The sequence below is a fragment of the Herpailurus yagouaroundi genome, unplaced genomic scaffold (assembly GCF_014898765.1).
Source record: "Herpailurus yagouaroundi ecotype Mexico unplaced genomic scaffold, PumYag 29, whole genome shotgun sequence".
NCBI lineage: Eukaryota > Metazoa > Chordata > Mammalia > Carnivora > Felidae > Herpailurus > Herpailurus yagouaroundi.
In genome coordinates, this window is record NW_024412377.1 from 118,976,652 (window position 1) to 118,995,312 (window position 18,661).

Consider the following 18,661-nt stretch of genomic DNA (forward strand, 5'->3'; position numbering starts at 1 on the left):
TGTGTGTGTGTGTGTGTGTGTGTGTGTGTGTGTGTGTGTGTGTGTGTGAAGGCTGACAACTGCTTAGCACTTGAGATATCTGTAAATTGAATGGGTTCTCTGCAGAAGCATTATGGCATAAATGGACTTGGTCAGATGGGGTGGGACAGACTACGTGTTCTGGCTTGGTGGATTTCATGTATTCTCTGTGTGACTGCTAGACCCAGGGGCTTAGCAGGGGCAAGAGCAGGCAACCTGACCTGCACACCCTGCCTTTCTTTTGGGCTGCCCCTCTGTGGTTACAGGAGAATGCCAAAATCACCATGATTAGAACTGAGATGTCATCACAACAGGAATATCTTTGGGAACTTTTTTCCCCCTCCAAGACACTTTAATTAAATTCCCATCATGAAAACAATTAGGCAAGATTTGCCATACCTAACCGGTCAATAACTCAAGGATAGGATCTCATTAAGAGCTTTCGCTTTCCTGGAAACTGCCATTTTGAGGATTCAGAGCTGGTCGCTGCGTGCTCTGGGAATTAATTTATCCATATTTCCTCTGAGCTTTTTTTTTTTTTTAATTTTCCCAAATCCAGAAGGAAACACATTTTTAAATGACCTAAAAGTAGGAGACGGATTGTACACACTGCCATTCACTTTCACAAAGGTGTTCCTAAGTTTGAGGTGTTCTTTCCCTGTCATGATTCCATTGTCTTCTGTGTTGACTTACGCCTGCCTGTGGACAAAGCAATAGATGTGGCCTGGATACAGGCACCGCGTGAGTGAGTGAGCCTCCTCTTTTAACATAATTTTCTAGATACTGTGGTGTCTTCTCTCTTAGCCAGGTGAAGGCTGCCCCTTACTGATGTCAGCAGGTAGAAATCTTGAGATACTTGATTCAATTTCCCTGACAAAAGTATTGAGATGAACTATAAATTGGCCTATTTTTTTTGCTTCCTTCTCTTCTGCACCCACTTTCCTTCTGTCCGTGCTTTTGTTCCTAATGCGCTATTGATCTTCCACCAGGGGCTAGCCATTGAAGTTGCCATTGAGGCAATAAAAAATGTACAAATAGAACTATCTAGAAAAACCGTTGACATCATCTAGTAAAGACAGACCCAGAAATTCAGCTGTTAGGTAGTCTAGAGGCACTTGTGTACATATGTACCTGGATGCATTATAAAATGTTCATCTTCAGTAGAATGGACAAATAATTGCGAGTATTTTCAAACAGCAGAACACTATGCAGCCATGAAAATGAACAAACGACAGCTACATGCAATAATATGGATGAATCTCAAGTGAGCATGCAGGGTTTATTGTCTGTGACTTAGTGAACAGCCAGCGACTAGATCAGCATGTGTTTAGGAAACTGGCTTTGGGCAGTGTGGTTTATAAAGAGTCCACGCTGGAGACAGAGATCCCCCTGAGAGGCAGTTGTGGTCCTGGAAAGAGAAAATTGCTATGCTAACCCCTGGCATTCCCAGTAGCAGGGGAGAGAATGACACAGACTGTTGAGAGACGTTAGAAGAAAAATAAGTACAGTCTGGTGACTGATTAAATGCTTGGGTTGATTAGAAAGGGAGTTTACTTCCATGTCGCTGAGGCCTCTAATATCATAGACTAGGAGGATGATGGTGTCTTTAACGGATGTAGGAGCAGGCCTGGGGTTTTGAAGCAATGGGTACTGAATCTACATGCAACCAAGCTACATGATCTTGAACAAGTTATTTATCTTCTCTTTACACAATTTCCTCACATATAAAATAGAGAAAATGTTTTAAGAGTAACAACCTCAGGGACGCCTGGGTGGCTCAGTCGGTTAAGCATCCAACTTGGGCTCAGGTCTTGATCTCATGGTTTGTGGGTTTGAGCCCCGTGTTGGGCTCTGTGATGACAGCTCAAAGCCTGGAACCTGCTTCGGATTCTGTGTCTCTCTCATTCTCTGCCCCTCCCCTGCTCACACTCTGTCTCTCAAAAAATAAAATAAACATTAAAAAATTAAAAAAAAAAGTAACAACCTCAGAAGATAATATAGTGTCTGATACATAATACACTCTATTATATGGTTTTTGAAGAGTAAAAGTGACCCTGGATATATAACATCGTGTGATGCAATCCTTTCTTTAGACCTAACAGAGATAAAAGATAGATGTAGGAAAACTTGAATCATCTTTATGTCTCTTGAGTGAAACAAACACTACAAGTTTGGGGCAGTAGAAAATCTTAGAACAAAAGGCACAAAAACCAGAGGTTATATAGTGTTGGAAAGGGAAAGCCAAGGAGGTGACTTAATGAGATTTTAAGTGAATGGTAAGTCAGAAGTTAGCATGTACTTTTGCTGAGAATGGTTCTTGGGAGCACAGAGCCTTTATAAGAATAACTTTTTGTTTATATATAAATGATTTTCAAGTCCTTACTTTTTGGGTGATTGCCAAGTAGTATATATTATAGAAAATTAGTAAAAAGAACATAAGGAGATAACACCCATGATTCTAATGTCCAGAGATTCTTTTCATATTTCAGCTCTGTCCATTCATCTTTCTATTCATCCATCTTTTTTTCTTTCTCCTTCTCCTTCTTCTTTTTAAAGAGCTGAAATTAATCTGTATATTGTTGTATAACCTGCTGTGTTTTGCACAGGAGCTTTAAAGAAGGCTTATCTAGCATGAGGGATTTAGGTTAGCTATGTGTAGTAGGAAGAAAATGTCTGATGTGCTTTGTCAATGAATTATTGAGGGAAAGTGGAATATTTCCTTCTCTGGCAGTCTTAAAATATACTAGGATAAACTCTCATTTCAGTGATGGTAGGGCATGACCCTGCTTTACTGCCCTGTTATTCTTTGATATGTGGGCAAACCATGAGAGTGCTTTTCTGCACACTTCCATCTCCCAAAAGTAGCAGAAAGAAATACTGGTTAGAATATGATGTAAGAGAGACTTTTATTAATCCCTTACCTACACTTGCCTGGAGGACTGAAGAGTTTATCTCTCCCAAGAGTGTAAGACTGCTCAACTTTTCATTTTTAAATATTAAAATCACTGTAAAATTCTACTCTGACTAATCTAGAATAAAGACAGGAAAGATTAGTGTCACTAGGATGTAGTTTTACATGAACAAATCATTTTAAATAGGCTTAAATTTAAGAGGTGGAGGCTGCTTTGCCTAGACAGACTATTTGCCTAGACTGTTTATGTCACATTGGCTAGGATAGCTCTGTGTGTGTGTGTGTGTGTGTGTGTGTGTGTGTGTGTGTGTGTCTGTGTGTGTATGGGAGGGAGGGAGGGAGAGAGAGAAAGAGGAATCTGAAGGCTTCTTTTTACTGATTGCACGATTTGCATGTAGAGGCTACCGCTACTAGAGAATTAGACAGAAGGTCTAATAAGAGTTATGATAACTTTGATGTGGCTCTTCTTGACTTTATACTCACCTGCAAACTCTTAACTAGTTCTAGTGTTCTCCCAAAGGCAAGTTGGTCCATAGATTGGTAAGGTGGAACATCCTTGGGGGAGTGAGGGCCTGGGGGTAATTCTGCCATCTTTCTGATGTCACTCTCAAGTGTTCTCTGTTTTATGAAATAGAGATAATTTAATATTGGTAGAACTCTAAATAGCAGAGTGGCACACCTTATCTCAGCCCCCCTCCCCTCCAATCAAGGCTTAAAGAAGCCATCTTAGGCTTCTGACTTTCTAGTCTCTGTCTCTACTGTCTGTCTCGCTCCCTCTGTAGTAATAGTGGCTAACATTTAATGAAGGCTTGTTGTGTCTGAGGAACGGTTCATATTTACTTCTCAAGATAGTTGTGAATGAAAGATACTATGAATATTCCCATTTTTACATATGAGGAAACTGAGTTAAGAGAGTCTTAGTAATCTAACCAAAGTCCTACATCTGATAATTATCTCGGACTCAATTTTAAAAGGCCATTTTGCAGCATGAAATGAATATATATATTCATAATAATATATACATATATTTTAATTGGAATTAGTTAAGTTTATTGTGAGTCAAGAACAACATTTTATTTATGTATTAAAAATATTTTTTTTAAATGTGTATTTATTTCTGAGAGAGAGGGAGAGACAGAGCATGAACAGGGGAGGAGCAGAGAGATAGGGAGACAGAGTCAAAAGCAGGCTCCAGGCTCTGAGCCGTCAGCACAGAGCCCAACGTGGGGCTTGAACTCACAAGCCGTGAGATCATGACCAGAACTGAAGGCGGATACTTAACCGACTGAGCCACCCAGGCTCCCCAAGAAGAACAACATTTTAAAGATAGAGTACAGATCTCCTGACTATCACAATTTTATCATGGGATTATGTAGTTTTAGCTATGACTAGACATCCTATATTCTGCAGTAGTTACACTTAGAATAATGAAGCTATATATATTTTCTTTTTTCTCTTGGCTTAATTGGCATATAACATAGTGTAAGGTGTACAACATAATTTTATATATGTATGTATTGCAAAATGATTACCATAATACGCACCCATCACCTCTCACACAATTATTTTTGTGTGTGATGAGAAAATTAAAATTTACTCTTTTAGCAACATGAAATATTCTTAACTTGAATAAAACAATTGCTTATATAAACTGTAAATCTCTTTTTAACAAAACTTTTGTTGTAACAGGCAGTTATTGAATTATTATGGATATTGTTTTGTGTTGACTTTAAATGGTAATGCTTTGGGAAATCTCTGTAGTTTAAATATCCAAATGTAGAATGACATCAATGATTTTTTTTTTTTTTTTTTTTTACAGGACAGAGTTCATTCAGAGAGGCAGAATTTCAATTACAGGGGCTGGCTTTCTCAACTGCATTTTGGAGACTTTTGCCAGCACATTCTTAAGACAGGGAGCCCAGAGGGTAAGCTTGTTTTTACTTTGAACCAATATTTATTTTAAGAAATCATGAAGATTCCCGTTGGGTTATTGAATAAGGCTCCTGAGCAGACACGATGAGAAAAAAATACAGTTTATAAACAAACAAATAAAAAATAAACAAATAGATGCAAAAATAAGTATCTTTGCTAATTATTGCATACATCCAAATCAAAGTAAAACTTAAATGCCATTTGTGACCCATTAAAATTAAAACTATGCCAGTAAAGAATATGTAATAATATGGAGAACTAAGAGATATAATCAGAATGAGTAATTACATTTTCAGTATATTCAGTATGATGACACCCATTTAGTGAAAAAGATAATAGCTAGTATTTATTGAGCACTTATTATGAACTACTCACTGTAAAAAGAATTTTTATTTATTATTTAATACAAACCTTTGAAGTAGCTATTTTTGTTGTTCTGTTATTATGGATGAAGAAGATACAGAGACCTTGAGTTCCTGGTTGTCACTTCTTGTGTTTTTCAAATTCTGTGGGAGTTTAGGATTCCATGAAGGTGATTTAGAGACCACCTTAGAGTCTAAGGTTGGTACCCTGTTTTAAATAGAGCTATTCTTGGGGCACCTGGGTAGCTCAGTTGGTTGTGCATCTGACTTTGGCTCATGTCATGATCTTGTGGTTTGTGAGTTCAAGCCCCGCATTGGGCTCTGTGCTGATAGCTGGGAGCCTGGAGCCTGCTTCGGATTCTGTGTCTCCCTCTCTCTCTGCCCCTCCCCCGGTTGTCTCTGTCTCTCTCTGTCTCTCAAAAATGAATAAATGTAAAAATAAAATAAAATAAATAAATAGAGCTATTCTATTTTTAGTCTGTCTTATATAGAGAAATTTATATGTCTCATTTTCTTGCCTTCACAGCATTATTTTCAAAATGTCTTTAAGGTAAAGTCTATTCCTTATGCATTATGATATGCTTATTACAGGTGTTCTGAAGTATTGAGAAATTATTATTTAATTTTTATTAACTTGTTTTATATATAATATTGTACTTTTAAATTGTTGTTGTTGTTATTGTGATAAAGGGCATAATCACTTACTTCCTGGATTTACTCAGGACATATGCTATGCATATGTTACCTTGTTTTGTCTTGTAGAATAATAGGTTTAATGGCTGGTCTGAAGGAATATTGTTGTGGCTCCAGAGATTATCTGGGTAACAAACCTTTGTTCTCGCTTTGCAGATCTAGGTTCAAGAATGAGCCTGGACCATGATGTGTTAGTCTGGGAGGCTGAGGATGATGAACGAGCGTTTGATACTGTACTGTACTCCATAAACATACTGTCAAGATTAATGGTGTATTCCTGTCTCAGAAATGCACATATCTAGACTGGCCCAGCCTGTTGAAGCTGGGCTTGAAGTGGATAGCTGGGCTTCTAGAAGGTCTGATATGACCTTACTCACACATGATTGGAAGTTTTTCTGCTATATTGCAAAGTATGCCTGTGTAAAAACCCACATGTTGTGCAAAATTGCACCGTGAAATTAATGGGTCTGATGACAGAAATAATTTCACTGCCATATCCCTGAGTATCATACACTTTTTTGATCAAGATTGAGAAAAATTTTCTGTAAAGAACCAGATAGTAAATATGTTAGGCTTTATGGGCCAAGAAGCAAACTGGAGATATTATGTTGGGGCTTTATTGCAAGAGAGAAACAAGTTTCCATAGTTTTTTTTTTTTATTTACAAAATTAAAAATATAATAATAGTTGAATTTTTTTTGTAATATAGTTCTTCGGATCAGAAAAACGGGATTCCATTTTGTGGGAGAACATAACGTTTAGCTAAATTGTGATTCAGAGTTAGTGTTCCCTACCATCAAATTGCAAATGTTCACTTGTGAAAACCATTCTTGTGGATCACACAAACACTGGTGGTGGACTGGATTTGGCCTGTGGGCTATATAGTTTGCTTTAGATAAATAAATAGTCCTTGATTAATTCAGATGGGTTTATGTTCGACCTGTCCATCAATCTGAACCTTGTAATGACTTTTAACCATACAGTGGTTGTGGATATTCTGATCCTGTGTGATGCATAAAGTGAACATTATTAGTCCCATTTTATCGATGAGAAATGTCTTGGAAGAGTTAAGTGCACCTAATATGTGGGTGGCTGCTTGTCTGCCTTTTTCTTACACGTATACGTGGAGCACCTGCTTTTTGCTAGGCTCTGTGGTAAGCATGGGCTTTTAAATGGATTTATTCAAGGTCATAAGGAGAGCAAAAGGTGGAGTCTGAACTCACATCCCCATGTTTTACAAGTCTTAAAACTTGTAAACAGTTGAGCCTTGCCACTTTACTCTGCAAGATTTTTCAGATAAACAAAGCAGATGGTTTGCCCACTCAGCACCTTTGCTGTGTATCAGATGCATTTGTGTGGTAGTCTTACTTTCTCTGTAGTTATTAGGACTCTTTGGTTATAAGTAATAGAAACTACTTTAGGCTAGCTCATTCATTGTAAGGGTACAAGGGCCGTGAGGCGGGCAGGCTTCAGAATGGTCTGCCCTGGGACTGAGAGATGCCAGGAACCCAGATACTATTCCTTCTTCAGCACTTGTCTATAAGAGTATGCATCTGTTGTATTCTCTTTCTTATCATGTGGGCCTCTATAGTCCAGGTGTACATCTTGTATAGAGTTTTGGCCAACCAAGAGACTGTCTGCTTATTTCATTCATTTCCAAATTCTTTGGAAGGGACTCTTGTTGGCATTTCATAGGTCAAGCGTAGCCGGGAGGGTAGACGTCAGGTTTTATGAATATGGCTCATCCCAGGTTGTGACCAGATTGGGTGGGAAGTCATGTCCCAGGGAAAAGGGTGGTGGGATGGGTAAATACTCCCAAGGGTTTCTGGCGTGATCTCACAGTAGATTGTATGTTCTTGATGGCAGAGAGGGGGTTTTATGAATCTTAATTCCAATTCCCCTCAACCCATCATAGCTTGGGCAGCGGTCCTACATTCATGTGGAAATGGGTAGAAAGGAGATAGAATGCACAGCTATATCTCATTTGGTTTCTGATGAGTATTATCTGGAAATCATCAAGTGGATTTAAATTTTTTGTTTATTTATTTACTTTGAAAGAGACCTGGGCAGGGGTAGACACAGAAAGAGAGAGAGACAGAGAGAGAGAATCTCAAGCAAGCTCCACACTTCTAGCTCAAAGCCCGATGCAGGGTTTGAACTCAAGAACTGTGAGATTATGACCCAAGCTGAAATCTAGAGTCAGATGCTTAACCAGCTGAGCCACGAGGCACCTGAAGTGACTTTAAATTTTTAAAGTGAGAAACCCAAGTAATTCCTGCGTATTCTTGCTTTTGCTCAGAAGTAAGAATATATTTTTCCTGTGAGTTTTTGCCTTTTCTGGCTTTCCTCTTTTTTTTTTTTTTTTTAAGAGGTGTAATGGGTTAGTTTCAATCTTAGAAGCCACTTGTGCTAAATGGTCTTTTACCTTTTAGCCAAGTGGGGATGTTTTCCGGTATCAGCCTGACTTCCTGATAAACCTTCACAGTTGAGCCTGCATAAATGGCTTCTATGGAAGTCATCCTGAGAGTGTTTTAGGTGAGTTTATTTATGACTTTATTCTTGAGACTGTTTAGTGATGGTAAAGGTGGGATCTGATATCTATTTTTTTCTAGAAAAGGCAAAATGAGACGCTCGCAAATTCAGTATCTTTGTGTTTGTAAATTAAAAGCTGGCCCTAGATATGAACCCCCGAGGTGAGGTCACTTGTATTTCTGTGCCTCTGGTGGCTTGTGCAATTATTTTTCTCTCCTCCTTTCACTACTTTGAGGTGACATACAATTTGGGGGCCCTTCTAACACAAATGCTGACTTTTCATATACTGCTCGGACTTCCCTTTGTCTCTGAGAATGGAAGTATGTGGGCAGGAGAATGGAGATTGCCCCCTGGTAGCCAAGTCAAGAGCTATGCTTTTGAAATAGAAGCTGTTCTGAACTTATAGCCCATTAAAGCTCATCTTTGTAATGTGGCACAAATCACTTTATTCCCCTGGTCCTGTATGTACTTGTCAACAAGATGGAAACTTTAATGCATTCCCGAAGATAGGTGTGAAAACTATGTTTGAAAGCTTTCAGTAGATTGAAGAACACAGGTCAAATACATGTAAGGTGTTATTTTTGTTTTCAAGAATTAAAAAAAAAACCTACTCACATACTTCCTTTTCATACTTTCTTTTTATGGTTGCATGTTTGTTTGTTTTCCAAACCCATATGAACACCCAATAGATTTTAAACTCAGAAGTGTAGTTCCACAAACAGTTTGAGTATCACCTATGTGCCAGGCATTGGGTAAGGTGCTGGAGACACAAGCAGGAATGAAACAATTCATAAGAGTGGATGCTGTGCCTTATACAGCTTTACTTCACAGATTCTAGCTCAGGGTGGAAGGCCTGACAGGCAACGAATAAACATCTGCTGATGGTGAGAATTATTGAACCCCATGTGGTGGTCAGTGCTCAGCACTATGATCATTGTTGGGAAGGATTTTCAAATAACAACTGGTACTTACAAGAGCTTACTTGATGTCATGCCCTACGCATGGCACATATTACCTTAATTACTTTTCTAAACGAGTCTATGACATAGGAACTCTTCTTCCTCTTTCATTCATGGGGAAACTGAGGTCCCAAATGACAAAGCAGTTTTCTCAAGGTCACAGAATTAGTGGGTGGTGAACTTGGGATTTGAACCCAAACCTCTCTGACTCCAGAGTGTACTGTTAATGAATACCACACTGCCACATCCACGCACTCTGCCCTCAAGCAGCCACTTGTGTGGGGCCAGATGTGGTGTGCTCGATAGAGCCAGAGCAAGGAGTTGTGGGGTTTACAGTAAGGATGGAGGAATGCAGAAGCACGGAACTCAGTTGCCGTGGAAGGACTTGGAATGGACTAGAGGGACGAGGGGCCATGATGTTGGTAGTTGAAAAGGTCTTGAATGGCTCTGTTCAGAGCTGCCATACTCTGGTTTTATCCAGATTCCACCTGGCCTAAATTCCAGACTTCCATGCAGGTTTGAGGGTGTGTTTAGCTGGTGTTTCTGCCATTTTTCCTGTAATGATATATCCTTTTTTCTGTTTTAATATGGACTATGGATTTGTTTTTGTGCTATTTGTTTTGAAAATATCTTTATATTACAAAAGAAAAGTTCAGTGGCGTTTTTCACAGAAATAGAATAAACAGCCCTAAAATCTCTATGGTATCAGAGAAGACCCCAAATAGCCTTTCTTCTTGAGAAAGGAGCTGAAGGCATTGTGCTCCCTGATTTCAAACTATATTACAAAACTGTAGTCATCAAAACATTATGGTATTGCCTAAAAACAGACACAGACCAAAGGGGAAGAATAGAGAGCCCAGAAATAAACCCATGTATATATGGTCAACTAATTTACAACAGAGAAACCATGAAGACAGTCTCTTCAACAAATAGTGTTGGGAATACTGGACAACTGCATGCAAAAGAATGAAACTGGACCACTTTATTATATCATACACAAAACAACAATAGCAACAAAAACCCAAACAAATGTTCAATAAAATGGGCAGAGAAATTGAATAGACATTTTTCCAAAGAATACATATAGATGGCTAACAGATGCATGAGAAAATGTTGATCACAAATCATCAGGGAAACATAAATCAAAATCACAATGAGATACCACTTCACACCTGTTAGAATGACTTGTATCAATAAACAAGAAATAATAAGTGTTGGTGAGAGTGTGGAAAAAAAGGAACCCTCATGGAAAAAAAGGGCATGTAAGTTGGTGCAGCCTCTATGGGAAACAGTATGGAGGTTCCTTAAAAAATTAAAAATAGAACCACCATATGATCCAGCAATTCCACTTCTGGGTATTTATCCAAGGAAAATGAGAACACTAATTCAAAAACATAGGTGTACCCCCACATAAATAATGCATTGTTTACATTAGGCAAGATATGGAAATGACCTAGATATCCACTGATGGATGAACAGATAAAAAAGATTTAAAAGATGTGGTGCGTGCACGCGCGTGCGCACACACACACACACACACACACACAGAGAAATGTCACTCAGCCATAAAAAAGAATGAAATCTTGCCATTTGTTAACAACATGGTTAGATCTTGAGGGTATCATGGTAAGGAAAATAAGTCAGAGAAATACAAATACCATATGAGCTCACTGATATGTAGAATCTAAAACAAAAACGAAAGCCAGGTTCATAGATACAGAGAATAAATTAGTGGTTGCCAAAGGCAGTTATAAAATAAAGATATGGCAATATAAAGTACAGCATGGTGACTGTAGTTACTAATACTGTATTGTACATTTGCAAGTTACTAAGAGAGTAAATCTTAAAAGTTCCCATCACAAGAAAAATGAATTCTGCAACTATGTATGGTGCTGATGTTAAATAGACTTACTGTGGTGATCATTTCACAATATATCCAAATACTGATTCATTATGTGATACACCTGAGACTAATATAATGTATGCCAGTTATACCTCAAGAAAAGGTACACGTGAAGATGATGTTGGGAATGGTTTGGCTGGCAACATAGAAAAGATGCAGTGGAAAATGTCATCCATCAGTTGGAAAGGTGAGGGAATTATGGATTCTCAGAATGAAAAGTCCTTCCCTTCCTGAGCTGCTGATCAAATCCAGATTCAAGTGCTGCACACAAGACTTGCTGGCTCAGACTCTTGGGGGCACAACAGAGAAGAGGCTCTTGAGTACATGTGTTGGTCTGAAAGTTTTGGAAGCAGGGTGTTACAGAAAAGGAAGCATGAGTTTTTAAGATGTTATTTGACTCGCCAAAATCGTGACTCAAGAAGGTAGAGGTAGACCTACAGAAAAGATCTCCTGATTCCCCCCCCCAGGATTAAAAACTACATTAAAACCTTTTTATTGTAGCAAAGTATATGTTACATAAAATTTACCATTTTAACTATATGTAAGTCTACAGTCTGACATCATTAAGTGCATTCAGTGTTGTACAACCATCAGTACCATCCAATTCCAGAACTTTTTCATCTTCCTAAGTAATAATTCTGCAACCATTAAATAGTAACTCCCCATTCCTCTTCCTCCTAGTTCCTGGCAACCACCATTTTATTTTTTGTCTCTGTGAATTTGACTACTTTAGGTACTTCATGGAAGTGGAATTGTACCATATTTGTGTTTTTCTGTCTGGCTTATTTCACTTAACATAATGGTTTCAGGGTTTATCAATGTTGTAGCTAGGTAGTATTCCATTGAGTGTGTATACCACATCTTGTTTATTCATCCATCAGTGCACGCCTGTTGTCTTCAACCTTTTGGCCATTGTGAATAATGCTGCCATGAATATGGGTATATAAATATCTGTTCAAGTCTCTGCTCTCAATTCTTTTTCTGGATTGTATGGTAACTCTATGTTTAAATTTTTGAGGAACTGCTTAAAAGTTTGTTTTTGAGATAGCTCTCTCTCTTTTTCCATGGCAGCAATGGACTGTACTATTACTGTGTATTTTTTTCACGTCTGCCCAGAAGAGTGGTGCTATATATACTATACTCTTGGCTGGTGACACTAGTGAGTGTGCCATATGGTGCTTTCCTCAGTCCGAGAGCCACTCAGTTGTCTCTTGACTTTGCCTTCATCTCTGTCTGCTGTAATCTCATGTTCTGGTGGACAGTTTTGATCCATGATGGGTTGGATGGGTTGGAAGCGTTGAAAAGTTGGAGGTGTTGAAAGTGTTGAAAAGTGCCAAGGACAAGCGTCCTGGATAGCAAGTACATATGTTAATTTGCCTTGAGGTAAGCAAGCACATTCAAAAAACATATCAAGGAAACAGAAAGATCTGAAGGAAAACAGGGTTTGGGGGAAGTCTGAGATACATGCAAGGCTTCGTACACATTTCTGCAGCCTAGGGGAAATGGCCAGCGACTGAAGCAGAGCTGAGAGGGGCCCAGGCCAGTCAAGCCCCACCTCAGGGATCCTAAGAGAAGGAAACAGGACAGAGATCAGGCTATTCTGTGGGGCAGGTATGGCTCTGCAGGTGCTCTCCAATTCTGGAAAGGGAGCCTTTGCAAGAATCTTGGTTTTCAACCTTTTCTTCATTATCACCCACCCACTCCCAGTGACTCTTTTAAGACTTCTTTTTTTCTATTTGTCCCCCTCCCCATGAAATATTTTTTTTTTCTTTTTCTGTTTCTTTTTTTTAATGTTTATTTATTTTTGAGACAGAGAGAGACAGAGCATGAACGGGGGAGGGGCAGAGAGAGAGGGAGACACAGAATCTGAAACAGGCTCCAGGCTCTGAGCGGTCAGCACAGAGCCCGACGCGGGGCTCGAACTCACGGACCGTGAGATCATGACCTGAGCCGAAGTCGGACGCTTAACCGATTGAGCCACCCAGGCGCCCCTCCCCATGAAATATTAATACCATGGCTATACTGATTATCTCTTTGTAGACTGTATTATGCTATTGCTTTATACATAAAAAGTGTAAGATATTTTTCACTCCCCAAAACAAAATGTCACCTTGTGTTGTTAGGGTTCCTATTGAGAAAACATGGTTCCTACTGCCCTGGGTATCACTATCTCCGTCTCTCCAAATTAAAACAATCACCAGTCCTCTGGCCGCCAACCCCTAAAATTCCAAGCGAAAATCAAAAGAACTTTTTGGTGAACTCCCACGTGGTTCTTGCAGATTTCACATTTTACTCTTCTGGGAGAGGCTTAGGAGACAAAATGGGTGGTAACGCTCTTGTCACGCAAGTGTTCTTTTTTTAGCCCAGTTGTCTTCCCACTTGGAGACGACCATAAATGCTGTGGACATGCAGAGCTCTCATTATGCCCTCGCATAGAAGTTTTTTGTTTTTTTTAGGTTTGTGAAATACATTTTCAATGTGTAATAAAATAATGTGTTATCTTAGCCACTCTTCTGGCAAGGCCCCATTATTAGTTCCATGATTATTCCTGTGTTGATTGGGAGGCTGAAGCAGAGAGAGACTGAATTCAACAGCATGTGAAATATTTGTCACTGAAACAATGTGGGCAAGTCAAACAGTTTGAACATCGCTTTAGAGAAGGTCTGGCCTACACATGCTATAGCTAAAGATATCTGAACATGCTGTTTCCTTAGGGTGTTTATAAAAATCCATTTTAATAGTGGAAGATAATTCTCTGCGACAGAAGATAGTATTCTTGTGTATATATTGGTATATGCAAATGTGTGTGTGTGTGTGTGTGTGTGTGTGTATATATATATATATATCCAAACACACAGCCACTGTACACAACACACACACACACACACACACACACACACACACACACACTCTGAGGCACTGTATATGTAGTCCAAATGGGCATTTGAAAAACCTGGTTACTGTTTGGTTGCACCATTTTTGCAAACTGTATTAGTTACCTATGGCTGTATAACAGATTACCCCAGCACTCCACAGCTTACAGCACACATTTACTGTGTCTCACTTTCTACGGGTCAGGAGTCTGGGCGTGCCTTAGTTGGATCCTCTGATTCAGGGTCTCACAAGGATGTAGTCAGTGTCTCGGCTGGGGCTGGGATCTCATCAGAAGTCTCTAGGGGGAAAATTCAGTTTCAGGTATATTCACATGGTTGCTGTCATGCCTCCCTGGTAGGGAGCCTCCTGGCTGGTAGGATTCTGCCAGCATCCCTGGGTTCCTCGACATATGGGGCTCTCACAACATGGCAGCAAGCAAGAGAAGGGGCAGGAGAGTGCTAGCAAAGCAAAAGCCATAGTTTTTGTTACCCGATCATAGAAGTGACATCTATTTATTTCTGTATTGCGTTCATTAGGAGCAGGTCACGAGATGTAGCCTGCAGTCAAGGGAAGGGGATACACAAGGGCATAAATACCAAGAGGCAGGGATCACTGGGAGCAATGTGAGACCTGCCTACCACACCGACCTCATGTGATGGGTATGCCAAGTTGCATGCACAACTGTTAAATTCTTTTTGGTGGTATTGGGAACTGATAATTAGAAGTTGGTAAGGTTTAGCTGCACCCGCACAACTTCACTCCCAGCTTATAAAAAAGTTCTGCAGGGGCGCCTGGGTGGTGCAGTCGGTTAAGCGTCCGACTTCAGCCAGGTCACGATCTCGCGGTCCGTGAGTTCGAGCCCCGCATCAGGCTCTGGGCTGATGGCTCAGAGCCTGGAGCCTGTTTCCGATTCTGTGTCTCCCTCTCTCTCTGCCCCTCCCCCGTTCATGCTCTGTCTCTCTCTGTCCCAAAAATAAATAAACGTTGAAAAAAAAATTTAAAAAAGTTCTGCAATGCATACAGACATTTAATTAATCATTTATTTATAAGTAGGCACAAAATAGATGACTTGTTTTATAAGTTTGATTAAGTCTCTGTCCTTTTGGGCGCTCCGACCATAAATTGCATAAATAGATGGCTCCCTGAAAACAGAACTGACTCTATTCCAAAGGCAAGATTCGGCTGTTCTAAAGATAACATCAGGCGGCCAAGTCTTCTGACCCAGTGGATGGGCATAGGACCATGTATACATAAACTTTGGGTGCCATCCCTAAAGTTGGCTGGTGAAGGGCTTGCTGGATAGAATCTTAGCTCTTCATTGTGCAAGGAGTATATCTCTGGAATGTTGAGCTAATCCCTGTATGTTAGGTTCCACTAATTAAATTAACGAGAGTCCATTTCTCACATCCACTAGGAAGCCACTAATTTTACCGGTGAAAATGCACAATTTATGCCAATTATTAAAGCTTCTGATGTTTCTAAGGATAACGGTAACTGCCATTTCTGGAAAGTGAATTTGCTGATTAGAATGCTCACAGCCAACCCCTGGAGCCTGAAGCTTGCATTAGGGTGACTGACTGTACCTGATGTATAATGTGAACTAACACATGTACCATAATATTATATTGTATGTACCGAAATATTTTGAAGCAAATAGATAACCTGATAGTCGTATACCAAATGTCAACTCCTGAACCTAGTACACTTTGTCTTTAGAAAGATTATTCAGTGTGAAACAAGGTTTCAGCTGTGTGTTTAACACAAAGATTGAATATGAAGCTTTAGAGAAGCGGCCTTTGGTCCATCATCTGTTTTTTTCATTTCCTGGATGTCACATATCACATCTTGGATCGTCAATTTTCTCATCTCTGAAATGGAGAGATAATAGTTGTCTTTCACAGGGTTATTTTAAAGATTAAGTGAGGGCACATATATGAAACATGGCTAACATAGAGAAACTCCAAGAATTGTTAGCATTAAGAGAAGTTGTCTGATAAAAAAGATTTTTTTTTTTTTTAAATGACTCATGTCAGGGTCATTAACCATCTTTTTTTTTTTTTTTTTTTTTTTTTTGGTTTTTTTTTTTTTTTTAAAGAAGGAACCGAGCATGAAAGGGGGGGGGGGGGAGGGAGAGGGAGACACAGAATCGGAAGCAGGCTCCAGGCTCTGGGCCATCAGCCCAGAGCCCGACGCGGGGCTCGAACTCATGGACCGTGAGATCGTGACCTGAGCTGAAGTCGGACGCTTAACCGACTGAGCCACCCAGGCGCCCCAAAAGATATTTTTTAAAGTAAATACCCTCTTAAATACTCATCTGAACAAAAATTTTAGATTGCGGCAGTATAGGTCAAGTTTGTGTTGTCTTAAAAATTATTTTTTTGCCATTTTTTAAACCCATTATTTTAACATTCAGTGTCTCCATATTCACCATTTTGATTTAGTTCTTTCCATTTGTGTTCATGTATGTTTGCTTATGTATGCATGTATGTATGGTATTTTTTGAAAGACACACTGGGATTATTCTGTTTATTTGGCCCAACTTTTTCATTTATGGGTATATTGTTAACATTTTCCTTGAAAACATGAGTTTTTTTTTTTTGTTTGTTTGTTTTTTTTTTTAATTTTTTTTTTCAACGTTTATTTATTTTTTGGGGGACAGAGAGAGACAGAGTATGAATGGAGGAGGGGCAGAGAGAGAGGGAGACACAGAATCGGAAACAGGCTCCAGGCTCTGAGCCATCAGCCCAGAGCCTGACGCGGGGCTCGAACTCACGGACCGCGAGATCGTGACCTGGCTGAAGTCGGACGCTTAGCCGACTGCGCCACCCAGGCGCCCCGAAAACATGAGTTTTGATGCCTTTGTAATATTCCATTGGCATAAATGCCCTTATTGTTGGTTTCTGGTTTTTTTCCCACTATTATAGATATTATTGTGGTAAATCCATGAATACAAATACTTGTATTTCTCATCACTTCCGGGGTTAAAGAGTGTGCACATTTTTAAGACCTTTGATTCAAATTGCTAAATTTCCTTACGAAAGAGTTTTGCCACTTTGCAGCTTCCACCGCAAGCCAACTGTGGGTATTATCAGAGATCTTGCTGTGTAACATGACGTAACCTCTTAGAATTTCCATTTGTCATTAGGGAAGCAGGGTTAATTATTCTACCTTCCTAGGATTTTTATGAAGAAGAAATGAAATTGTTAGCTCCAGACTTCTGGTTCCTGCTCCAAAGACATTGAAAATTAATGCTTCTGTCATTAACTAATTGTTTGACCTCAGTCTTCCTCCAAGCGTTTTAATTGTGTTACCTTGAACTAGTTGCCCTCAGCTGCCCAGTTTCTCAACTGTGAAATGAATGTCTGGTGGACACACATGCATGGTAGTCCCAACCTTAAAAGAGTGGACTTTTCAAAACCCTGTAATTCTAAGATCGAGGAAGACAGCAAATACAACTGTCATTCACAAGAATAAATAGAAGTCACAAATATGACAGGTGAACATCAGTGTAATTAATAATCTGCTGACTGTATGTTGGAGGTTTGCATTTCCTTCTGGGCTTATGTTGGAGACTTGTATTTCTTTCTGGGTTTTGTCCATCTTTCAAGATTTTTTCCATTACTTGAACAACTTGAAAGAACTTCTGTCCTTAGTTCCAGAGGGTTTACTTCCTAGCTCTCAATTTACCTCTGTTGGCAATACTCTTCAGTGCTCAAGTAGATTTATTTACTCGCTATTTATTCATTAGATGCTGGTGATTAGTTAAGTAATAATAACTGCCCTCTTCCTCCATATCTCCTCTCCATCAGCTCGCCTTGTCGTGCCGTCTCAGAGTTTTAGTCCTAAGAAATGTAGCCTTTGCGGTGAGAACATCTCAGGGAAAATGAGTATTCTGTGACTGATAACAGTTTTGGTCCTTCTCCTGAATTTAAAACAATGCCATTACCTTGACTGTGAGACTTAGGAATCTAAAATCCCTCTGTGGCTCATTTGAATTCATCAGGGTTGTAATAGACTGCTCAGTGGTAAAGCTTTTGGGAATCCCTGAGATCAGCCAGCTGCAACTCTGGGGCGTTGCCTTTTGTAAGCAAGATGAAACCTGGGAAGTTAAACTCTTACCAGAAATGGCAGAAAGTGGCTTCTTGAGCTTGAGATGTGTCACTGTCATTATAGTGATTGGAAGTCATGTCTCCACACAGTGTGCAGCACTGTGCCAAGAATCAGGAAATCTGGGTGGTGGCCTTGCCTTGGCCTCACCCTACTGGCTACATTGCGTGGACTGGTTGCTCTGAATGTCACTGTCATTTTTTTGTAAACCGGGGATTGGACTAAGAGGGTCAGTTTCCATTTTGACGCAGTATGATGTTTTTTGTTGTTGTTTGTTTGTTCGTTTGAACCCTCACTCCTTTCCCCCAATGTGTAAATACCAAGATTTAAATGTTGTTTCTGACAGAATTTAAGCCTGCATAAAAATTCAG

The 18,661-nt window shown here is 39.6% G+C and overlaps 1 protein-coding gene across 7 annotated transcripts in view; it reads left to right on the plus strand.

The window, feature by feature from the left end:
* Positions 1 to 18,661, plus strand: part of PRELID2 (PRELI domain containing 2) — a 191,884-nt gene that overhangs the window by 29,887 nt on the left and 143,336 nt on the right. For all 7 annotated transcript variants that reach the window (XR_005784217.1, XM_040453789.1, XM_040453804.1 and 4 more), the window contains one exon: positions 4,749 to 4,854. Coding sequence is in view for 6 of the 7 variants with exons in the window: in XM_040453789.1 (XP_040309723.1) it covers positions 4,749 to 4,854 (106 nt within the window). In the remaining variant the exon portion in view is untranslated. The remainder of the gene's footprint in view (positions 1 to 4,748; positions 4,855 to 18,661) is intronic.